At 43.4% G+C, this 25,779-nt stretch overlaps 1 protein-coding gene across 3 annotated transcripts in view; it reads right to left on the bottom strand.

Annotated features, from left to right (window-relative positions):
- Positions 1-270: 270 nt before the first annotated feature.
- Positions 271-25,779, bottom strand: part of CRYZL1 (crystallin zeta like 1) — a 36,538-nt gene continuing 11,029 nt past the window's right edge. For 2 of the 3 annotated variants that reach the window (XM_038766324.1, XM_038766323.1), the window contains exons 5-14: positions 25,557-25,601; positions 24,095-24,163; positions 21,210-21,343; positions 19,496-19,607; positions 14,732-14,752; positions 11,245-11,343; positions 9,186-9,307; positions 7,000-7,105; positions 4,920-4,965; positions 271-1,116 (exon numbers count right to left, since the gene is read on the bottom strand). In XM_038766324.1, the coding sequence (XP_038622252.1) occupies positions 1,017-1,116; positions 4,920-4,965; positions 7,000-7,105; positions 9,186-9,307; positions 11,245-11,343; positions 14,732-14,752; positions 19,496-19,607; positions 21,210-21,343; positions 24,095-24,163; positions 25,557-25,601 (854 nt within the window). In that variant the 3' untranslated portion in view covers positions 271-1,016. Of the gene's footprint in view, positions 1,117-4,919; positions 4,970-6,999; positions 7,106-9,185; positions 9,308-11,244; positions 11,344-14,731; positions 14,753-19,495; positions 19,608-21,209; positions 21,344-24,094; positions 24,164-25,556; positions 25,602-25,779 lie in introns of all 3 variants that reach the window. The other variant, XM_038766325.1, reaches the window with a different exon arrangement.

Raw genomic sequence — 25,779 nt, 5'->3', positions numbered from 1 at the left:
TTGCCCAAGGTCACACAGCAGAGATGTGGTGGAGCTGGGATTCGAACCCATGACCTCTGACTCCAAAGCCCGTGCTCTTTCCACTGAGCCACGCTGCTTCTCTGATGCCTGGGAAACTTGTGTTGCTACCCTTTACTTCATAATCTAGCATTCAACACTAAAGTCAGAGATGAGGTGTGATGATTAGCAAAATAAATAAGCCATATTAATATAGGGCCAGAGAATGATAATCAGGTGGTACTTTTACAATGAAACAAGCGGAACGGTCACTGTTTTCCACATTAGTCAGGTTTTAAAGATTATTTATAGGATAAGGAATGGAGAAAAGTATGCTTATTAACACATCGTGGCCTATAAAAATAACACACACAGTGATATATGCCAACACTAAAGTAGCACAATCTATACAGGTCACAATTTATATAGAGTTGGAAAGATGAAAAACTATAACGTTTCGGATTTGAAGGCTTTATCAGCGTTTTCCCTAAAAGAGTCTCCCCAGTCAGGAGGAATGAAGGGGACTCAGTAAGTACCGTGTGCCGTAAACTAGGTGTTGTGAGAAAAAATAACTCTGTGAGGAAAAATTAGGTGCTTAACGGACATTAAATATTTTCAAGGCCTGGACACTTTTGAGTTACAACCACCTGTAAAAAACCGTGACGCTGTAGAGCGGTTTACATTGAGAGAGAAGGGGAAAGAAAAAACTGAAAGCCATCAAGAAAACCACAACGTTATGCCAAGTGTGGTAGCAAATGCCTTTTGTTCTAAAGTGGGTCACATTTCTTGGAAGTAATAATCAAATCTTAAAGCAGTTAACAGTTTCTAATACGTTGGATGAACAGAAACTAGATATCGCCACAAGTCATCCTCTCACAAAACTCCTTTCTATGAACTGGGGTGTGTGGTGGGGGAACTTAAAATTCCCCTTACAGAGTCACCTAAGAAGTGACTATCATAATGTTTACACACTAACATAAAAGCCTTGAGCCTTCTGGCTTGGAAACCAGGAAACGGGTTCACAACTGAATAACTTGTCTTTTTCTCGCTTGATTGCTCTGAACAACTTCCATGGTCCCTTTGGCTTCATACAAAGGAACGGGTTCATCCACCATAGGCCTACAGAAAAAAAAAAAAGGTTTATTAAAAGAATGTAGTCTGTAGATTAAGGCCAACAGAAAAATATTCACATTAATCAATCAATCAATCATATTTATTGAGTGTTTACTGTGTGCAGAGCACTGTACTGAGCGCTTGGGAAGTCCAAGTTGGCAACATAGAGAGACGGTCCCTACCCAACAGTGGGCTCACAGTCTAGAAGGGGGGACAGAGAACAAAACAAAAACATATTAACAAAATAAAATAGATATGTACAAGTAGAATAAATAAATAGAGTAATAAAATTAGTCAAGCGGTAGACTTTTCTGAACAGAAGTCAATCACTAGTATTTACTGAGCACCTACAGTGGGCAGAACACTGTACTAAGTACAAGACGGAAGGAAAAATCCCTGCCCTCAAGGAGCTTAGCCTAGCAGAGCAAACATAAAGTAATTCCCAGACAAAAAGACAATTCTAAAGGTCTTTTTGAATTACTAGAAGCAATGCCGGGAGACAAAAGGAAAAAGAGACGGTGCCCTTTTCCTGTTCTCTTACCATCTAAAATGTTGAGGGAAAGTGAGGCAATATTCTCGTTAGGAATGTTGGCCATTTTCCCCCATCCTCTAAGCTTCACAGGTCTGGAAAGCAGCATCATTCTGGTTCACAACTAATAGCACACCCAACCCCAAAAGGTAACTGCTGAGCAGCTAATGATGGCATGCATTTTAAGGAGTGGTTGTCCTCATTCATTCATTAATTCAGTCATATTTATTGAGCGCTTACTGTGTGCAGGGCACTGTACTAAGCGCTTGGGAAGTCCAAGTTGGCAACATCTAGAGACGGTCCCTACCCAACAACGAGCTCACAGTCTAGAAGGGGGAGACGGACGACCAAACAAAACATGTGGACGGGGGTCAAGTCGTCAGAATAAGTAGAAGTAAAGCTAGATTCATTCATTCAGTCGTATTTATTGAGCGCTTACTGTGTGCAGAGCACTGAACTAAGCGCTTGGGAAGCACAAGTTGGCAACAGATAGAGACAGTCCCTACCCAACAACAGGCTCACAGTCTAGAAGGGGGAGACGGACGACAAAACAAAACATGTGGACGGGGGTCAAGTCGTCAGAATAAATGGAAGTAAAGCTAGATTCATTCTTTCAATTGTATTTATTCATTCATTCATTCATTCAATCGTATTTATTGAGTGATTACTGTGTGCAGAGCACTGTACTAAGCGCTTGGGTAAATTCTTGGAGGTTAATTACTCCTTCGCAATCCCCACGGCTTTAAGATTGGAGGCAGGGGAAGGGAGAGAGCAAGTGAGACGGATGCCTTGGATCCGGCACTGGCAGGGGAGGAAAAGGAAGCTGAAGTATCTTCACCATCCCTCCGCCCCTCTCGCAGAGCAGAAATGCCACCAGCTCTGTTTGACCCTCGTTTTAAGACAGAGTCCGGGTAGTGCTGTTCCGAAGCTGGAGGCAACAAAAAACAGATTTAGAGTAAGCTCTTTTTGAGGGCATGGGTTGGACTTTTATTCTACTTCCGAAGAACTCCGCACCCATCCACCGCACTCGGAAGGTGCTCAGTTACTATCTGGTTTAGAACAGTTCGAAGAGGCAGTGGTGGCTCACAGCCCCTATCAATCAATCAATCAGTCGTATTTATTGAACGCTTACTGTGTGCAGAGCACTGTACTAAGCGCTTGGGAAGTCCGAGTTGGCAACATATAGAGACGGTCCCTACCCAACGGTGGGCTCACAGCCCTAGGCATCAAGGGGACACTCACCACGCAGCATTTAAAGACGTTTCTACTTTTAAATTCTAAAGAGACTCCAGAGTTTACAGGAAAAAAAAAGTGATATTTTACTCACAGTATTATCTCTTTTATTTCTGAAAAATCGTTCAGCAAAATTATTTCACAGAGGTAAAATACCTCTGTATTGAGAGCTCACCTCACATAGGGCTTTGTAGCGCTTAATAAGTGCCATCATTATTATTATTTCTTTTTCTCCAGGCCGTTCAATACTCACCTGTATTGAGAGCCCTACTGAGAGCTCACCTCCTCCAGGAGGCCTTCCCAGACTGAGCCCCTTCCTTCCTCTCCCCCTCGTCCCCCTCTCCATCCTCCCCATCTTACCTCCTTCCCTTCCCCACTGCACCTGTATATATGTATATATGTTTGTACATATTTGTTACTCTGTTTATTTTACTTGTACATATCCATTCTATTTATTTTATTTTGTTAGTATGTTTGGTTTTGTTCTCTGTCTCCCCCTTTTAGACTGTGAGCCCACTGTTGGGTAGGGACTGTCTCTATATGTTGCCAACTTGGACTTCCCAAGCGCTTAGTACAGTGCTCTGCACACAGTAAACGCTCAATAAATACGATTGATGATTATGATGATGATTTCAGACGAGAGGGGACTCGGTGCTATGTAACACTGTTTCCCATTTGGAAGCATCTGATGTTCTTTGTGAGATTCAGGATCTATTTGGTTAAAGCTGTTCAAGTGAAGAAAAGCGTTAAGAATCCGTCGTGTAAGAAAGCTTGTTGGAGAAGGCTTTTGCGAATATCGTGGACTGCCCGAGAAACAAACAAGTGGATTTGGGAGCACATTAAATCAAGTGGCCTTTGGAAGGCCAAATGACTATACTTGGATTAGCATATTTTGGACATGTAACGAGGAGGACTGATTCTCTTGTACTAGAAATGCTGTACTAAACGCTCACCTCCTCCAAGAGGCCTTCCCAGACTGAGCCCCCTCCTTACCTTCTTCCCCTCCCCACAGCACCTGTATATATGTATATGTTTGTACATATTTATTACTCTATTTATTTTACTTGAACATATTTATTCTATTTATTTTATTTGGTTTATATGTTTGTTTTGTTGTCTGTCTCCCCCTTCTAGACTGTGAGCCCACTGTTGGGTAGGGACTGTCTCTCTGTGTTGCCATCTTGTACTTCCCAAGCGCTTAGTACAGTGCTCTGCACATAGTAAGCCCTCAATAAATATGATAATAATAATAATAATAATAATAGATGTTGCCAAAACTTGTACTTCCCAAGCTCTTAGTACAGTGCTCTGCACACAGTAAGCGCTCAGTAAATACGATTGAATGAATGAATATGTATATATGTTTGTACATATTTATTACTCTCTTTTACTTGTACATATTTATTCTATTCATTTTATTTGGTTTATATGTTTGTTTTGTTGTCTGTCTCCCCCTTCTAGACTGTGAGCCCGCTGTTGGGTAGGGACTGTCTCTCTATGTTGCCAAAACTTGTACTTCCCAAGCGCTTAGTCCAGTGCTCTGCACACAGTAAGTGCTCAATAAATACGATTGAATGAATGAATATGTATATATGTTTGTGCATATTTATTACTCTCTTTTACTTGTACATATTTATTCATTTTATTTGGTTTATATGTTTGTTTTGTTGTCTGTCTCCCCCTTCTAGACTGTGAGCCCGCTGTTGGGTACGGACCGTCTCTAGATGTTGCCAAAACTTGTACTTCCCAAGCGCTTAGTCCAGTGCTGTGCACACAGTAAGCGCTCAATAAATACAATTGAATGAATGAATGAATGAAATTCTCTGGAGAAGACACTAATGCTAGGAAAAGTTCAGGGAAAACGTGGAAGAGGCAGACCAGCGGCTAGATGGATAGAGACCATAACAAGGATAACGGAAGAAAGAACCATTAGAAAGATTACGGATTATGGCAGAGGGCAGGACGTTCTGGAGAAAGTTTATCCGTGGAGTCATTATGAGTCGGAAATGACTAGACGGCACATAATAAGAATAATAAGAATGCTTACCTGAAGATGCCATTTGATAAGTTTTCCATCACATCTTTTAAGATACGTATCTGAGAGTGCGGTTAAGGTAGCACTGCATAAATGGTTTCACTACTTCGACTGTGAATCCCATCTGGGATAGGGACTGTGTCTGACCTGATGAATTGTATCCAACCCAGTGCTTAGAAGAGCGCTTGACACATAGTAAGCCCTTAACCAGCATTATAATGATAATTGACTCAAGTAACTCAAGGTAGAAAGCATTCAGATTGGGTTCTCTAACACTGTCAGTTTTGACAAAGTGCAGTATCGAGTGTGGTCATTTGAACCGTCATTTTGTAAACCCTGAACTCAGGACATAAATTTCCCTCTCTGTAAGCGCTTAATAAGTACCACTGAGCCTCTGAGCCTCAGTTACCTCCTCTGTAAAATGGGGATTAAGACTGTGAGCCCCCCAGGACAACCTGATCACCTTGTAACCTCCCCAGCGCTTAGAACAGTGCTTTGCACATAGTAAGTGCTTAATAAATGCCATTATTATTATTATTATTATTATTGAAAGGGGTCAAGGAAAATGTGTGATGATACCCACACCTCGACCGATGCCATGTTTCAGCAACTGGCCACCTCTTCTGACACAGCACTGTGTCCCATTCAGACAATATAATCATAATTATATATAATACATAAATATAATAAGATATAATTCTATAGAGAAGCAGCCTGGCTCAGTGGAAAGAGCCCGGGCTTTGGAGTCAGAGGTCATGGGTTCAAATCCTGGCTCCGCCAATTGTCAGCTGTGTGACCTTGGGCAAGCCACTTCACTTCTCTGTGCCTCAGTTACCTCATCTGTAAAATGGGGATTAAGACTGTGAGCCCCTCGTGGGACAACCTGATCACCTTGTAACCTCCCCAGCGCTTAGAACAGTGCTTTGCACATAGCACTTAATAATGCCATCATCATTATTATTATTCTAATAGTTGTGGTATTTGTTAAGTGCTTACTATGTGCCAGCACTGTGGGTAGATTCAAGGTATTTGGGTTGGACATAGTCCCTGTCCCCCCCCCAATGGCTCACAGTCTTAATCCCCTTTTTTTACAGGTGAGGAAACTGAGGCCCAGAGAAGTAAAGTGACTTGCCCAAGTTCACACAGCAGACATGTGGCGGAGCCGGGATTAGAACCCAGGTCCTTTTAACTTTCAGGCCCACGCTCACTCCATTACGCCATGATGAGTGTTCATTCATTCAGTCATATTTATTGACTACTTAATGTGTGCAAAGCACTGTACTAAGTGCTTGGGAGAGTACAATATAACAACAAACAGGCAGGGCACAGTCCTGGCCACAACAGGCTCACAGTCTAGAGGGGGGAGACATTCATTCATTCATTCAGTCGTATTTATTGAGCGCTTACTGTGTGCAGAGCACTGTACTAAGCGCTTGGCAAGTACAAGTTAGCAACATATAGAGACGGTCCAACAGTGGGCTCACAGTCTAGAAGGGGGAGACAGACAAAACAAAACATATTAACAAAATAAAATAAATAGAATGAATATGTACAAATAAAATAGAGTAATAAATACATGCAAACATATATACATATATTAATATAAATAAATAAATTACAGATACAAACATACATACATATATTAATATAAATAAATTACAGATATATACAGTTGTACATAGATGTGCTGTGGAGAAGGGAGGGACGGTGAATGAAGGAGCAAGTCAGAGCGGCGCAGAAGGGAAAAGGAGAAGAGGGCTTAGTCAGGGAAGGCTTCTCGGAGGAGAGTGTTGTCCGAAGAACATCCTCTAATTCCCTGACAGACTTCCATCCAAAACCCCAAGTGAAAGTCCGGGTTACGGGAAGAACCGACTGCACTTCAGTCTCTTCCCCCGCCTGCGGCTCTGACCCTGTAGTTCATCCTACTTTTAGACTGTGAGCCCACTGTTGGGTAGGGACCGCCTCTCTCTGTTGCCGACTTGTACTCCCCAAGCGCCGAGTACAGTGCTCCGCACACAGTAAGCGCTCAATAAATACGATTGATGATGATGACCCTACGGGTTTCGAGTCTCCGGCCACCGGGAAAGGATATAAAGGTACTTCCCCTGCCGCGCATTCGACAAGTTCCACACTTCGTCATTGAGGAAGGAGATGGAGGCTCCCTTGAGGAACAGGCAGTTGCTGTCTGGAGGGTCCAGCTGGAATCCGGTGCAAAGAGATTCACGGAATCACGCTCAGCGGGTCGCAGAATCCTTCTTACTTCAGACGGTCAGCCCTTCCTGGGTCTAGGGCTCCCCATGGGCTGGGAATACATCTCCCAACTTGGCTCTATCATTCTTCTCTAAGCTATTTGTACGACGCTCTGCACACAGTAAGCGCTCAAATACCCCATTAGTTTTTTTAAAAAAAGACACCGAACGACCGCTACTAAACCAGCCGCGTCAACTGACGCAGCGTGGCTCACTGGAAAGAGCACGGGCTTTGGAGTCAGAGTTCATGGGTTAGTATGAGTTCAAGCGCTTAGTACAGTGCTCTATTCTATTTTATTTATTTTATTTTGTTAGTATGTTTGGTTCTGTTCTCTGTCTCCCCCTTTTAGACTGTGAGCCCGCTGTTGGGTAGGGACTGTCTCTATGTGTTGCCAATTTGTACTTCCCAAGCGCTTAGTACAGTGCTCTGCACATAGTAAGCGCTCAATAAATACGACTGATTGATTGATTGATTGATTTTGTTCTCTGTCTTCCCCTTTTAGACTGTGAGCCCGCTGTTGGGTAGGGACTGTCTCTATATGTTGCCAATTTGTACTTCCCAAGCGCTTAGTACAGTGCTCTGCACATAGTAAGCGCTCAATAAATAGGATTGATGACGATGATGCTCTGCACATAGCGCTCAATAAATACAATTGATGATGATGGGTTCAAATGTTCAGCTGTGTGACTTTGGGCAAGTAACTTAACTTCTCTGCGCCTCAGTTACCTCATCTGTAAAATGCGGATGAAGACTGTGAGGCCCCCCATGGGACAACCTGATCGCCTTGTAATCTCCCCAGCGCTTAGAACAGTGCTTTGCACATAGTAAGCGCTTAATAAATGCCATCATTAATTATTATTAACCAAGTCTCTTTAGATGCTGTAGGGATTTTGACTAATGAATTGCTGTGACTGGCGTAGTACAAATCAGTGGCAAAAACCACATCATTCAAAATTCATTCATTCATTCATTCAATCATATTTATTGAGCGCTTACTGTGTGCAGAGCACTGTACTAAGCGCTTGGGAAGTACAAGTTTTGGCAACATATAGAGACGGTCCCTACCCCACAGTGGGCTCACAGTCTAGAAGGGGGAGACAGACAACAAAACAAACATATAAACCAAATAAAATAAATAGAATAAATATGTACACGTAAAATAAATAGAGTAATAAATATGTACAAACATATATACATATTCATTCATTCAATCGTATTTATTGAGCGCTTACTGTGTGCAGAGCACTGGACTAAGCACTTGGGAAGTACAAGTTTTGGCAACATCTAGAGACGGTCCCTACCCAACAGCGGGCTCACAGTCTAGAAGGGGGAGATAGACAAAAAAACAAACATATAAACCAAATAAAATAAATAGAATAAATATGTACGGGTAAAATAGAGTAATAAATATGTACAAACATATATACATATTCATTCATTCAATCCTTTCAACAGAATAAACTCTTTTCTGGGGTTAAAGACAAAAGGGCTTGAGTTTCCCGGCTCATGCTGGGCTGTCAGGGTTTCTCCAAACCGACCTCTGCTTATCTAAAGTCGACATCTCCTATTCCCACTCGGCTTTGTTCATTCATTCATTCATTCAATCGTATTTATTGAGCGCTTACTGTGTGCAGAGCACTGTACTAAGCGCTTGGGAAGTACAAGTTTTGGCAACATCTAGAGACGGTCCCTACCCAACAGCGGGCTCACAGTCTAGAAGGGGGAAGACAGACAACAAAACAAACATATAAACCAAATAAAATAAATAGAATAAATATGTACAAGTAAAATAGAGTAATAAATGTGTACAAACATATATACATATTCATTCATTCAGTCCTTTCAGCAGAATAAACACTTTTCTGGGGTTAAAGACAAAAGGGCTTGAGTTTCCCGGCTCATGCTGGGCTGTAAGGGTTTCTCCAAACTGACCTCTCCTTATCTAAAAGTCGACGTCTCCTACTCCCACTCGGCTTTGTTCATGAAAATGTTCCCGAAAGAAACACTCGAAGGTTAGTCAGATTTTACCTGGAGATTTTTTTCCAAGGTGATCCAGTGCCCACCAACGCTCAAAAGCAGGATGATATCATGCTTGTGTGGAAGTAGTTGTAACTTTGAAGGTGACTCATCTTCTTTACTGTACAGTCTCACTTCCAAGGGACAGGAGAAACAGGAATAATAATAATACTTATTATTATTATTATTATAATGGCATTTGTTAAGCACTTACTATGTGCAAAGCACTGTTCTAAGCGCTGGCACCGGAAGAAATATATTTCTACCTGCCAATTAAGGAAATGTGTTCCTCAAAGTATACCCTTTTAAAAATTTATGTTTTGCACATGGAAGAATGAGCAGATAATTTCCATCTTTAATATATCAATCAATCAATCAATCGTATTTATTGAGCGCTTACTGTGTGCACAGCACTGTACTAAGCGCTTGGGAAGTACAATATATGTCATGTTCAAAACATTTCTAATTCTGTTGCAGACAGCGGTCCCTTAATTTCACCACACGTTCTTTTAAATGTTTTGAAACCAACAATTTCCTTTCGTAAATCTGTGAGGGCGCCGTTAGCCAGTGGTCAAAGTCAAACAATCCTTTCCTGCTGAAACTTATGCCTATTTCCTCTTATTTGCTCCTCTGTTCATTAATTCATTCAATCGTATTTATTGAGCGCTTACTGGGTGCAGAGCACTGTGCTAAGCACTTAGGAAGTACAAGTTTTGGCAACATATAGAGACGATCCCTACCCAACAGCGGGCTCACAGTCTAGAAGGGGGAGACAGGCAACAAAATAAACATATAAACCAAATAAAATAAATAGAATAAATATGTACAAGTAAAATAGAGTAATAAATATGTACAAATTGAAAGGGAACTGGTCAATGACTGTTCCATAAAAACCTTTTGGAAAGGTTTCTGGCAGGAAGAGCCTACGCTGTGAGCTTTTTCAACTTTGCAGGTAAGCCGTCGAACATCGCTCCGAAGCTGGATCATTTTAACCCTGAAATTTCTGCAAAGGATAAAAGTCTTTGAAATTAGTACCCCTATATCACACCACAGGAGCCCTTGAGATCACTCTTATTAAATTTAAAGTAACACATCATCTGATGACGCCTTTCCTAGTAACTGGATAAAAAAAGTGACATTGCCAGCGTGGCTCCGTGGAAAGAGCCCGGGCTTTGGGTTCAAACCCCGGCTCCGCCACTTATCAGCCGTGTGACTTTGGACAAGTCACTTCACTTCTCTGGGCCTCAGTACCTCATCTGTAAAATGGGGATGAAGACTGTGAGCCCCCCGTGGGACAACCTGATCACCTTGTAACCGCGTTTAGAACAGTGCTTTGCACATAGTAAGCGCTTAATAAATGCCATTATTATTATTATTATTATTGTTGCCTAACACTTCAGCCCCAATTCTCCTTGAGTGAACTTCAGTGCCTGAAAACCGCGACCAGTCAACAGTCCTGTAGAGCCACGGTTTTTCCCTCGGCTAATAAATCCGTACTTTCCTGGCAAGAGTGCAACCTTCCTCGTTTACAGTACCTGATGTAAAGAGGAACAAACGTTTGATCTGCACAGGCTGCAGAGGTTTACCAAACCTTCCATTCGTTCATTCCTTCAATTGTATTTATTGAGCGCTTACTGTGTGCAGAGCACTGTACTAAGCGCTTGGGAAGTACAAGTTTTGGCAACGTATAGAGACGGTCCGGCGACAAGGCCCCTAGTTAGTAATACTGATAGTGATGGTATTTGTTGGGCGCTTTGCTATGTGCTAGGCGCTGTTCTGGGCACCGGGAAGAAGATGCAAGGTGATCAGGTTGGACGCAGTCCCTGTCCCATGTGGGGCTCACGGTCTTAATTCCCTTTTTACAGCTGCGGTAACAGAGGCAAAGGGAAGTACAGTGACTTGCCCAGGGTCACGCAGCAAAAGGGCGGGATTAGAACCCAGGACCGCCTGGCTCCCAAGCCCGTGCTCTCGCCACTCTGCCACACTGCTTCTCTTTGAAACGAGGGCTTGGAATGGTGCCCGCTCCCAAACCCAGTTCATCCATCCCCTCCTTGGACAGGTAACAACGCACCTCCAGCATCTACGACGATATCAACTCCCAGGCCGCCTGTTTCTTCCAAACAGCTTTCAGCAATGGCAGCCTTCCCGTTAGACACATCTATCACTCGAGCTGGAAAGGATGGAAGATTGGGAGGTTATACTGGGCTTTATATCATTAAAAAAAAAAAGACATCAGATGGGGAACAAAGCGGGACATGAAATCCAAGTTTCTACTCTCCAAAATGGGGCAGGGGGTACAAACTACCAATGAATTTTTCGCTCAGGGTGATGGGTAATAATAATAATAATAATGGCATTTCTTAAGCGCTTACTATGTGCATAGCACTGTTCTAAGTGCTGGGTACGTTTTTACCTCCAGGATCTAATATCATCATCATCATCAATCATATTTATTGAGCGCTTACTGTGAGCAGAGCACTGTACTAAGCGCCTGGGAAGTACAAGTTGGCAACACATAGAGACAGTCCCTACCCAACAGTGGGCTCACAGTCTAAAAGGGGGAGACAGAGAACAAAACCAAACATACTAACAAAATAAAATAAATAGAATAGATATGTACAAGTAAAATAGAGTAATAAATATGTACAAACATCATCATCATCATCATTATCATCAGTCGTATTTATTGAGCGCTTACTGTGAGCAGAGCACTGTACTAAGCGCTTGGGAAGTACAAATTGGCAACATCTAGAGACGGTCCCTACCCAACAGTGGGCTCACAGTCTAAGAGGGGGAGACAGAGAACAAAACCAAACATACTAACAAAATAAAATAAATAGAATAGATATGTACAAGTAAAATAAATAAATAAATAGAGTAATAAATATGTTCAAACATGTATACAGGTTTTTACCTGAGACCCTAAACCAATCCGTTAGTTCATTGTCGACCTGGCCAAAAGTTTTCAAATGATGACAATAGCAGAAATAATCGTGGCACTGGTGAAACGTTTACTACGTGCCAGGCACTGTGGGGTAGATACAAGATCGCCACATCGGACAGTCCCCGTCCCACGTAGGGCTCACAGTCTTTAATCCCCATTTGACAGATGAGGTCACTGAGGCACAGAGAAGTGAAGCGACTCGCCTAAGGTCACACAGCAGACAAGTGGCGGAGCCGGGATCGGAACAAGGTCCAGGTTCTTTCCACTAGGCCACGCTGGGAGCCCGTTGTTGGGGAGGGACCGTCTCTCTATGTTGCCGACTTGTACTTCCCAAGCGCTTAGTACAGTGCTCTGCACACAGTAAGCGCTCAATAAATATGACTGAATGAATGACACAGATGATTAAATGGTGAACTGAAACAGGATACAAGTAAGCAGGGAGGGGAGGCCAAATGTGAAAAGACTTAGTGAGGCAGCAGGGTTTTTTTATTTTATGGCATTTATTAAGCGCTTACTATGTGCCAAGCACTGTTCTAAGCGCTGGGGAGGTTACAAGGTGATCAGGTTGTCCCATGGGGGGCTCGCAGTCTTCACCCCCATTTTACAGATGAGGGAACTGAGGCTCGGAGAAGTTGATGACTTGCCCAGAGTCACAGAGCTGACAAGGGGCAGAGCCAGGATTTGAACCCATGACCTCGGACTCCAGAGCCCGGGCTCTTTCCACTGAGCCACGCTGCTTCTCAAAGCTACGCTGTTGGATGGTAGGGACCAGCAGGGGACAATTGAGGAGTGGCCGCAGATGGATCGGTTGGGCAGACAGACAGCTCCCGGAAAGGCGGGGAAACTCCTTGGGCAGAGGTTTTGGGGCGATCTTTTAGACTGTGAGCCCACTGTTGGGTAGGGACTGTCTCTATATGTTGCCAATTTGTACTTCCCAAGCGCTTAGTACAGTGCTCTGCACATAGTAAGCGCTCAACAAATACGATTGATGATGATGATGATGAATTCAAAACCGGCAAAAAGATACTGCAAGTGACAAACCCATCGGCGGGGCAAAAGGGACTGTGAGCCCCCTGTGGGATGGGGACTGGGTCCAACCTGATGATCTTGTTTCTACTCAAACGCTTAGTGCAGTGTCAGGCACAGAGTAAGCACTTGACAAGTACCATTTAAAAAAAAAAAAATAAAGACACAGCGTGTAAGGGTCTTTCCATTCATTCATTCATTCAATCGTATTTATTGAGCGCTTACTGTGTGCAGAGCACTGTACTGAGCGCTTGGGAAGTACAAGTTTTGGCAACATATAGAGGTGGTCCCTACCCAACAGCGGGCTCACAGTCTAGAAGGGGGAGACAGACAACAAAACAAACATATAAACCAAATAAACAGCCACACTGATGTTCATGTGCAGGAGCAGTAGCATTCATTCATTCAATCAACTGTATTTATCGGGCGCTAACTGTGTGCAGAGCACTGTCCTAAGTGCTTGGGAGAAGACAAGAAAACCACAGACAGAGACATCCCTGCCCATAACGAGCTCAGAGTCTAGCACCATCTTTGAACAGGAAAAATAGTTATCTATGTAGCTCTCTGTATATATACTTAGGTGAATACTAATAACTCCATTTTTTCAGTTATTAGCAGCAATAACCACTATTTACCAACTAGCATGTTCTCCTAGGATCTCTAATGATTCACTTTTCCACCAAAAGTGATATTTATTGATATATATTTATGGATATTATCCATCAGTGGTATTTATTGAGCACCTCCTGGGCAGAACACTGTACTAGGCCCTTGGGAGAGTAGACTTCTAATAATAATAATAATAATGATGATGGTATTTGTTAAGCACTTACTATGCGCAAAGCACTGTTCTAAGCGCTGGGGAGGTAACAAGGTGATTAGGTTGTCCCATGGGGGGCTCACAGTTTTAATCCCCATTTTACAGATGAGGTCACTGAGGCACAGAGAAGTTAAGTGACTTGCCCAAAGTCACACAGCTGAGAGTTGGCAGAGCTGGGATTTGAACCCATGACCTCTGACTCCAAAGCCCATGCCCTTTCCTTTCCATATTTTATTCTATTTACTCTATTTTATTTGTACATATTTATTCTATTTATTTTATTTTGTTAATATGTTTTGTTCTCTGTCTCGCCCTTCTAGACTGTGAGCCCACTGTTGGGTAGGGACCGTCTCTAGATGTTGCCAACTTGTACTTCCCAAGCGCTTAGTCCAGTGCTCTGCACACAGTAAGCGCTCAATAAATACGATTGATTGAATGAATGAATGAATGAGAGTACAACAGTGTCGATAGACACATTCTCTGCCCGCAACAAGCTTACGGTCTAGAGACTGTAAAAAGAGATACAAACAGGTCACTCAGTTTTAGGTTGCCCGAAAGTGACCAACAGAGCATTTTCTGTCTTCCAAGTTTTGCATTCAGTTTCTAGGCCAAGGGAGATTCCTACCGTCCGCACTTTATACGCTGATTTTTTTCACCTCCAAATCATAAGATTGAATTCTTGCCCAAGTGAGCACACGCAAAGCAAATTACAAACGAACATATCACCGAGATGCGACCGCGCAACACTTTTGTGCAGTGTTCACTTACCTACCAAAGGCTGTTTTACACCTTTCCAGCAATAATCGCCCAAGAAAGAAAAAGGAAAAGAGGAACAAAATTACTTTTAGAACTTTGACGGTACTTATTAAATCGAAACCCGACCGCCTGTAGATGGTACACCAAAAGAAACAATCTACACTCAAATTTTTCCTCTTCTTGAATAGAGGCAAAGATACAGAGTGGTTTCTCAACATGTTCTAGTCCCCACCTCTTGCCCCGTCTCCGCCCTGAAGATAGGAAAGTCGCAGTACGGTGTTTGGACTTGGCTTATCAATCAGTTGTATTTATTGAGCACTTACTGTGTGCACAGCACTATGCAGAGGCATGAAAATACCTCCGTACTGGTTGGAAATGCAACTTTCTACATGGCGTCCCATCCTAGTCTACCGCTGCATTTTAGAGATAAGAATCGTGGAAACGTGGAAAGATAAGCTGGTTGACTGAAATTCATTCAGTAGTATTTTGGGGCAAAGCACTCTACTAAAAGCTGGACCGAAATACAACGATGGGAATTAGACAAGGGCCTTGTCCCTTAAAAGGGTTTACACTCTAGGATTAGAATATGGTTGTGGGTAATGGCGTCAGATACATGAGCAAGGACTGAAATAGCAGGAAAAACAACCTAAAAAGACATGGAGAATAATAAATATGTTGAGTGTGTAAATCAAAACCACAGAAGTTAGGGGTTTAGACGTCATTTGCCTCATCTAAGCTTCCATCAACTGGCTCTAAGTTTTGGGAAGTAGACAAGCACTAGTTATCGAGCACTGATTGTACACACTGCCCTAAAGAGGTCTCAGGCTTGCTGCCATTCATTCATTCATTCAATTGTATTTATTGAGTGCTTACTGTGTGCAGAGCACTGTACTAAGCGCTTGGGAAGTACAAGTTTTGGCAACATCTAGAGACGGTCCCTACCCAACAGCGGGCTCACAGTCTAGAAGGGGGAGACAGACAACAAAACAAACATATAAACCAAATAAAATGAATAGAATAAATATGTACAAGTGAAATAGAGTAATAAATATGTACAAACATCTATACATATTCGTTCAGTCGTTTATTGAGCGCTTACTGTGTGCAGAGCACTGAACTAAGCGCTTGGGAAGTACAAGTTTTGGCAACATACAGAGACGGTCCCTACCCAACAGTGGGCTCACAGTCTAGAAGGGGGAGACAGACAACAAAACAAACATATAAACCAAATAAAATGAATAGAATAAATATGTACAAGTAAAATAGAGTAATAAATATGTACAAACATACATACATATTCATTCAATCGTATTTATTGAGCGCTTACTGTGTGCAGAGCACTGGACTAAGTGCTTGGGAAGTACAAGTTTTGGCAACATATAGAGACGCCATTTCACAGCCTGGTTTACGGGTGGGAGAGGAAAGGGAAAAATGTTCAAGGAACGGAAGTACTTCGCTCAAGGCACTTTCCCCTCCCCAGAATGGCCCCTGGATGCTTTTGTTCTGGAGCCTAATGTCAACTTATTCAATGGGGCTCGCTCTCATCTCTCTTCATGATATCACAAGCCTAGATAGAGCACGGGCCTGGGAATCAGAAGGTCATGGGTTCTACTGCCAGCTCCACCACTTGCCTGCGTGTTACTCCCCTCCTCAAAAATCTCCAGTGGCTACCAATCAACCTACGCATCAGGCAGGAACTCCTCAGCCTCGGCTTCAAGGCTGTCCATCACCTCGCCCCCTCCTACCTCCCCTCCCTTCTGTCCTTCTCCATCGCAGCCCGCACCCTCCGCTCCTCCACCGCTGATCTCCTCACCGGGCCTCGTTCTCGCCCGTCCCGCCATCGACCCCCGGCCCACGTCCTCCCCCTGGCCCGGAATGTCCTCCCTCCCCACATCCGCCAAGCTAGCTCTCTTCCTCCCTTCAAAGCCCTACTGAGAGCTCACCTCCTCCAGGAGGCCTTCCCACACTGAGCCCCCTTTTTCCTCTCCTCCTCCCCATCCCCTCTGCCCTACCTCCTTCCCTTCCCCACAGCACCTGTATACATGTTTGTACAAATTTATTACTCTATTTATTTTACTCGTACATATTTACTATTCTATTTATTTTGTTAATGATGTGCATATGCATTACCTGTATATATGTATATATGTTTGTACATATTTATTACTCTATTTTACTTGTCCATATTCTATTTATTTTATTTTGTTTAATATGTTTTGTTTTGTTGTCTGTCTCCCCCTTCTAGACTGTGAGCCCGCTGTTGGGTAGGGACCATCTCTTTGTGCCAACTTGTACTTCCCAAGCGCTTAGTACAGTTCTCTGCACACAGTAAGCGCTCAATAAATACGAATGAATGAATGAATTTAGCTGTAATTCTATTTGTTCTGACAATTTGACACCTGTCCACGTTTTGTTTTGTTGTCTGTCTTCCCCTTCTAGACTGTGAGCCCGCTGTTGGGTAGGGACCGTCTCTATATGTTGCCAACTTGTACTTCCCAAGCACTTAGTACAGCACTCTGCGCTCAATAAATACGACTGAATGAATGCTATGTGACTTCAGGCAAGTCACTTCACTTTTCTGGACCTCAGTTACCTCATCTGTGTCCAGCTCGATTCGCTTGTATCCACCCCAGCGCTTAGTACAGTGCCTGGCACATAGTAAGGGTTTAACAAATACCACAATTTATCATTATTATTATCATCATCTCTCTTGCGGTCGATCTTTTGCTCACGCTCTCCCTCCTGCCTAGAACTCCCAACCAGCAGAACCCCTCCTGTCCCCATCTTCAAAGCCTTACAAGGATCACACCTCCTCCAGGAAGCCTTCCCTGACTTATTTCTCATCTCCCCACCTCGACTCCATCACTATAAACTTCAGTATGTGACCCAAAAAGCGTTTACGTACCATTCCCCTCACAGCCTTTCTATCCATGTCTTCAAACTTTGTTACCTCCCCTACCTGGATTTTATTTTAGTGTCGGTCTCCTGCACAAGACTGAAAGATCCACGGGGACAGGGATCACGTCTGCTAACTCGACCGTATTCTCTAAGAGCTTAGTACAATGTACAATTGAGCACGAATAAAGTGCTCAATAAACACCATTGATTGATTGAATCAGACTGTGAGCCCACTGTTGGGTAGGGACCATCTTTATATGTTGCCAACTTGTACTTCCCAAGCGCTTAGTACAGTGCTCTGCACACAGTAAGCGCTCAATAAATACAACTGACTGAATGAATGAATCAGGGCTGAATCAGGAGGCCTTCCCAGACTGAGCCCCCTTCTTCTTCTCTCCACAGCGCCTGTATGTATGTATATATGTTTGTACATATTTATTACTCTATTTATTTATTTTACTTGTACATATCTATTCTATTTATTTTATTTTGTTAATATGTTTTGTTTTGTTCTCTGTCTCCCCCTTCTAGATTGTGAGCTCACTGTTGGGTAGGGACCGTCTCTATATGTTGCCAAGTTGTACTTCCCAAGTGCTTAGTACAGTGCTGTGCATACAGTAAGTGCTCAATAAATACGATTGATTGATTGATTGATTGAATCTGGGTGGGGAGTGATTTAAAGAACTAAATACAGGGCTCGATTTTATTCCCATATTCACAGGCTCTGTCTCATCCTGTTCCCCTGGGGTTCCCCTTGCCTTTTCTGAGGGAGCAGGTGGCACTTTCTCTCCAGTTGCTAAGTTACCCGGGGACTGTAAACACAGTAGTGAGGGGAAGACACTCTTCCCAGTTGTGGGGGTGGGTGGAGCGACGGAGCACAACTTGGACAAAGTACACCAACCCTACGGTAGGGAAAAGCAGCTCGGCATTCAATCAATCAATCAATCGTATTTATTGAGCGCTTACTGTGTGCAGAGCACTGTACTAAGCGCTTGGGAAGTACAAGTTGGCAACATATAGAGACAGTCCCTACCCAACAGTGGGCTCACAGCTCACATTCATGACTTGATGCAGAGGCAGTAATCTCTGTGGCTGGAACTCCCCCAAAATAGCAAGTTCGGGCCTGAATTGTAGATAAAACTTTCACTTTTAAGCTTTGGTAGTACTCCTGATAATAATTATTAAGTACCTACTGGCGGTAAAACACCGTACTAAGCACTGAGAATCAGACAAGGTCCCTAGCCCTCAAGAAGCTCACATCTATAGCAGGAGGGAAGGCTGGTGTCTGGCCACATTAGGAAAGGTGAAACAACAAACAGAAATACAACATAAAAGGGGAAAGTCAAGAATAAACACCATCAGTTACACAACCCTATGACCAAAACAGCAGTTCATCAATCTATCAGTAATACTAATAATGATGGCATTTATTAAGCGCTTAGTGCAAAGAAGCACTGTTCTAAGCGCTGGGAAGGTTACAAGGTGATCAGGTTGTACCACTTGGGGCTCACAGTCTTCACCCCCATTTTACAGATGAGGTAACTGAGGCACAGAGCAGTTAAGTGACTTGACCAAAGTCACACAGCTGACAAGCGGCGGAGCCGGGGTTTGAACCCAGGACCTCTGACTCCAAAGCCCGCGCTCTTTCCACTGCTTCTCTAAGCAATCAGTAGTATTTACTGAGTGCTTACTGTGTACTAAGAGCTTGAGAAAGTACAATATAACAGAGTTAGTACACGCGTTTCCTGCCCACAACGAACTTAAAGTCTAGTTTTATGTTCCTTACCTCCCAGGCAGGGCTGTTGAGAATCACACAGTCAATGTAAAATAGTTTTCAGCGCCTTTTCTTTCACAATTCAGAACAGGAATAAGACTTACCCACAGTTGGCCTCAGCTTTTCAAGGTACTCTTTGTCTTCTAGACTGTATGCTGTAGAAATCACTTTAGCTCCTCTGTGGTGTGCTAACTGAATAGCTATTATACCAAGCGACTGTGGGGAGGAAAAAAGGAAATATAGGTTCATATATGATAAGGCCTTTCGGACCCTTGTGAATGTGCACGCTTATGAAATTATGGCAGTGCGAAGCTCAAACCACCTCTAACCATCTATCACTTGAGTAAAAATTCTCTCAAAAATCGATATAGTGACTAGAGGGCAGACTAATTTAATTTGATGATGGCATTTGTTAAGCGCTTACTATGTGCAGAGCACTGTTCTAAGCGCTGGGGGGATACAAGGTGATCAGGTTGTCCCACGGGGGGCTCACAGTCTTCATCCCCGTTTTCCAGATGAGGTCGCTGAGGCTCAGAGAAGTGAAGCGACTTGCCCAAGGTCACACAGCAGACATGTGGCAGAGCCGGGATTTGAACCCATGACCTCTGACTCCGAAGCCCGGGCTCTTTCCACTGAGCCACGCTGCTTCTCGACTAGTCCTCTAGACTGTAAGCTCTTCGTAGACAGGGACTGTGTCTGTGGTATTGTTATATTGTACTCTCCCAAGCACTTAGTACAGCGCTCTGTTTACAGTAAGCACTCAATGAATACCGATTGACTGATAAGCACTGACAGACTAAGCATTCACTTTCCCCTCTTCGCCATGGTAACACTTTCGTACATATCTCTATCAATCAATCAATCGTATTTTTTGAGTGCTTACTGTGTGCAGAGCACTGTACTAAGCGCTTGGGAAGTACAAGTTGGCAACATATAGAGACAGTCCCTACCCAACAGTGGGCTCACAGTCTAAAAGAGTGGGCTCACAGTCTAAAAGTAAAAATATGGAACGCTTCACAAATTTCCGTGTCATCCTTGTGCAGGGGTCTTAACTCTATACTCTCCTTTCTGTAATGTGTCTTAATACCTGTTTCCCCCCGCTAGACTGTAAGGACCTTGAAGGAAGGGATAGTGTCTACTACTTCATTAATAATAATAATAATAATGATGGCATTTGTTAAGCGCTTACTATGTGCCAAGCAGCATTCTAAGCGCTGGGGGGGATACAAGGTGATCAGGTTGTCCCGCGGGGGGCTCACAGTCGTCATCCCCATTTTCCAGATGAGGGAACTGAGGCCCAGAGAAGTGACGTGACTTGCCCAAATTCACGTAGCTGACAATTGGCGGAGCCGGGATTTGAACCCATGACCACTGACTCCGAAGCCCGGGCTCTTTCCACTGAGCCTCGCTGCTTCTCTCATGAGCAGATTAATAGAGCAGCCCACCAGATGGGCATTAGCTAGGGACTCCTGCCACCTTGTTAGTATGTTTGGTTTTGTTCTCTGTCTCCCCCTTTTAGACTGTGAGCCCACTGTTGGGTAGGGACCGTCTCTATATGTTGCCAATTTGTACTTCCCAAGCGCTTAGTACAGTGCTCTGCACATAGTAAGCGCTCAATAAATATGATTGATGATGATGATGGTTGTAGCCAGAACTGGGGTCCAAAACAAATGTGTGCTGCCCTGGGGGGAGAGGGGTTTGGGGGAGAAATCAAGCGCATAACTTCCACTGCCTGTTTCTTCAATTTGCCTAGTGAAAATGATGCTCTGTTCCCTACAGAGCGCAGGGAGGTTTGAGAAAAGTATTTCTGATACTTACACTGGCTCCGTCCATTATCAGCACTGATTTCCCAGGAGAAATGTGAGAAAGATAATGCAGAGCTGTATAGGCACGAACTCCATCACGGATCGTTCCCGCTGCTTCGACCCAAGTGACCTTTTCTGGCTTATGCACTGTTGAACGTGGAGGGAGAGAAAGGTAACGCTTACTACGGTCTGATGAATAGATGACTAATGCCTGTAATAATCGACCACCTTTTTCTGCTGCGTAGGGGAAACCAGAGGGAGGAAAAGAGCCAAAGCTGGATTTTTGTCACTTGTTTCCTAACAAAGCACCTCCATTTCATCACGGAGGTTAGAGTTCACTGCAGTGCATTACCTAATGAGTATGGGGAAGTGAAGCAAAGGGTAAACTACTATTTCTTTTAAGTGGGATTTAAGTCCTCTCAGTGGCAGGAAGGGAAAGCCTTTCAAAATCCCTTGAAGCCTTATGATTCTGCTGCTGCTGGGGGAAAGAAGGATGCTCTCTTGGGGGAGGAAGGGGGTGGTGGGGGAGAAAAGGTAACTTTTTAGACTCTGAGCCCACTGTTGGGTAGGGACCGTCTCTATATGTTGCCAACTTGTACTTCCCAAGAGCTTAGTACAGTGCTCTGCACACAGTAAGCGCTCAATAAATATGATTGATTGATTGACTGCAGCCTCTGTTTGCCCCTCTGGAAATAAAACCCAAAATGAAGCAGCGTGGCATACTGGAAAAACCACTGGTCTCGGGGTCAAAGAGCCTGGGTCGTGATCCCAGTTCTGCTCTGTGACTTTTGGCAAGTCACTTAACTTCTTAAGAGTCTAAATACTCAATCGTATTTATTGAGCGCTTACTGAGTGCGGAGCGCTGTACTAAACGCTTGGGAAACGCTCACCTCCGCTGTACTAGAAACGCTGTACTAAACGCTCACCTCCTCCAAGAGGCCTTCCCAGACTGAGCCCCCTCCTTACCTTCTTCCCCTCCCCACAGCACCTGTATATATGTATATGTTTGTACATATTTATTACTTTATTTATTTTACTTGTACATATTATTCTATTTATTTTATTTGGTTTATATGTTTGTTTTGTTGTCTGTCTCCCCCTTCTAGACTGTGAGCGCACTGTTGAGTAGGGACCGTCTCTATATGTTGCCAACTTGTACTTCCCAAGCGCTTAGTACAGTGCTCTGCACACAGTAAGCGCTCAATAAATACGATTGATTGACTGATTGCCGTGTGACCTTGGGCAGGTCACTTAATTTCTCTGCATCTCAATGACCTCATCTGTAAAATGGGGAGTAAGATAGTGAGCCCCATGTGGGACAAGGACGGTGTCTAACCTGGTTAGCTTGTATCTACCCCCGTATTTAGTAGACTGCCTGGCATATGATAAGCGCTTAACAAATACCATGAAAACAAACCAAAAAAATAATCTGCAGGAGCAGGGTGGTCTAGTGGAAAGAGCATGGGCTTGGAGTCAGAAGGACATGTTTACTATTCTATTTATTTTGTTAATGATGGGCATCTAGCTTTAATTCTGTTTACTCTGATGACTTGACACCCGACCACATGTTTTGTTTTGTTGTCTGTCTCCCCCTTCTAGACTGTGAGCCCATTGTTGGGTAGGGACCGTCTCTATAGGTTGCCAACTTGTGCTTCCCAAGCGCTTAGTACAGTGCTCTGCACATAGTAAGCGCTCAATAAATACGATTGAATGAATGAATGAATGCCTTGGGTTCTAATGCCAGCCCCGCCAACTGCCTGGTGTGTTCACCTTGGGCAAATCATTTCACTTCTCTGTGCTTCAGTTACCTCATCTGTAAAATGGAGATTAAACCTTTCACCCTCCCACGTAGACCGTGAGTCCCATGTGGGACAGTCCCATGTGTCCAAACGGATAAACATAACAATGATGGTATTTGTTAAGCGCTTACTCTGTGCCAGGCGCCGTACAAAGCCCTGGGGTGGATACAAGCAAGTCGAGTTGGGCTGAGTCCCTTTCCCATGTGGGGCCCACAGTTTCAATCCCCACTGTACGGATGAGGGAGTTGAGGCACAGAGAAGTGAAGTAACTGCCCAAGGTCACACAGCAGCCAAATGGTGGTGTGTGACCTTGGGCCAGTTGCTTCACTTGTTTAGAGAAAATTGCATCAACCTCTGTGCTTAGAACAGTGCTACACACATAGAGAGTGCTTAACAAATACTATTAAAAAATTGCAAATGGCTGTAATTTTCAGGTAAAGATTTTAGGGCATTGGAAACCTCACAAGAGAAACAGAGCGGATGTTCATTTCTAAGGGAAACAAAACTGAAGCAAAGGAGGCTTGAAGATATGGGTAGGGACCATCCCTATATGTTGCCAAACCTTGTACTTCCTAAGCGCTTAGTACAGTGCTCTACACACAGTAAGTGCTCAATAAATACAATTGAATGAATATAATCAATAATCAATCAATCAATTAATGCTATATAAGTCAAAGAAGGCCAAGTGTGGTCAGAAGATAGGAATCTCTAGGACTCGGATTCTTTCTTATCTCAGACCTGGCAGAGGCTGTTAGCCTTACTACGCTGATTTTAATTTTGGATGAATTACCAGAGCGAGAGAGCAAAACCTCATTCGGGATATGAATTTGCCACGCAAGGATGGAAATTACTTTTTGAAACCCTGAGACATTCAGAGGGGAAGAATTAATGGGAAGAGGAAGTGAAATACTGTGATAAAGTGGGAGGGAAAGAAAAAGGATATTTCTCACAGTTTAGTCAGAATACAAAATGCTAGGATAGTAATTACTGTAAAGCCCTCCCTAAACAAAATGAAAATAAAACACTGCAAACCTACTATGTGTAAGCGAAGCAATGATTCTAAATAAGTGACTTTAGAAAAGGCTTTATTGCAACATACCCAAGTAATGCTCGTGAACTCTGATCACTTCACAAAGGCCAGATTCTTCAGAATCCATGGGTAAAATTCCTGAAAAAAACCCAGGAGAAATCTTTCATTCACTCATTCAGTCGTACTTATTGAGTGCTTACTGTGTACAGAGCACTGTACTAAGCGCTTGGGAAGTCCAAGTTGGCAACATACAGAGACGGTCCCTACCCAACAACGGGCTCACAATCTACAAGGGGGAGACAGACAACAGAACAAAACATGTGGACAGGTGTCAAGTCGTCAGAACAAATAGAATTAAAGTACATGCACATCATTAACTCCTTCCCCATCTTACCTCCTTCCCTTCCCCACAGCACCTGTATATATGTATATATGTTTGTACATATTTATTACTCTATTTATTTATCTTGTACATATCTATTCTATTTATTTTATTAGTATGTTTGGTTCTGTTCTCTGTCTCCCCCTTCTAGACTGTGAGCCTGCTGTTGGGTAGGGACTGTCTCTATGTGTTGCTGACTTGTACTTCCCAAGCGCTTAGTACAGTGCTCTGCACACAGTAAGCGCTCAATAAATACGATTGACTGATTAACAAAATACATAGAATAGTAAATATGTACAAGTAAAATAGAGTAATAAATCTGTACAAACATATATACAGGTGCTGTGGAGAGGGGAAGAAGGTATGGGGGCGGGGGAAAGGGGGTTCAGTCTAGTATTCTTCAGTGATGAGAGAGTTTAGTGCTCCTGGGAGATGGGGAAACATTAATTCCTCCCTGAAGCTTGTCAACTTTGTCTGAGGAACAATTTGGGGGTGTATAGCGGGGGGTGAGGAACAATTTGGGGGTGTATGGCGGGGGGATCCTACCACCAGTGATAGTTATTTGCCTTTCAAACACAAGACTTTCTTCCCTATTCTATTGTCTTTCATTTGTTGGGTTTTTTTTTAATGTGGTTTCTCTTTTAGAGGGTGGTTGAAAAAGGAGGAGGGGATGGGGGAAGAGGGAGTGAGAAAAGCGAAGAGGGACAGGAGAAGGAAATGAGTCTTAGGTTCCAGAACTCAGGGCCAGTCACCACCTGGCTTGCTTACGCTGCTCATCTTATCCCAGGGCCTCAGCAGCAGCTTTGAAAATTCAGGGGCAGTGAGACCCCCCTGAGATTTGGGTTCCCACCCACTCGACTCTCCCCAAGTTATCTTGCTTCTATGAGGAACTCTCTTCCCCACGGATGGTCCCACAGCCTGCCAGTACAGTGGCTACATGAGCGGCAAAGCGGACAACTGCTTACTCAGTTACTCTGGTATCGAGGGTAAAGAGGAAGTGGGGAAGTGGGGAGAGGCTGAGGAACAAAAAAAAGGAGGAGTACTGTGAAAGAGGGGAGAATTCTAAGCAAATTCTGTATAGGGAGGAAAGAAGTGAGAAGTGAAATGGATGGTAAGACATAACTTTAGCCACCGAGCACTGTAACTTACCAACCACTTCATCATTTGGTCGGAAGAAGGACACTTTATTTCCAACTGCAAAGAATTAACACGAAAAAATTACTTCATAGGCAGTGGAATAGTTTTCTTGAAATATTTAGACACTAGCTCGAGTTACTAATATACATTTCCACGTTGGCTGGGCTTTTATTAAAAACAAGCCAGCCACATCCACAGTTTCCATTTTATGTAAAATCACTTGAAGTGGTAAGCC

Source organism: Tachyglossus aculeatus, chromosome 24 (genome assembly GCF_015852505.1).
Source record: "Tachyglossus aculeatus isolate mTacAcu1 chromosome 24, mTacAcu1.pri, whole genome shotgun sequence".
NCBI classification, from domain to species: domain Eukaryota; kingdom Metazoa; phylum Chordata; class Mammalia; order Monotremata; family Tachyglossidae; genus Tachyglossus; species Tachyglossus aculeatus.
The sequence above is the reverse complement of the archived record's forward strand: the minus strand, read 5'-3'. Positions and strand labels throughout refer to the sequence as shown.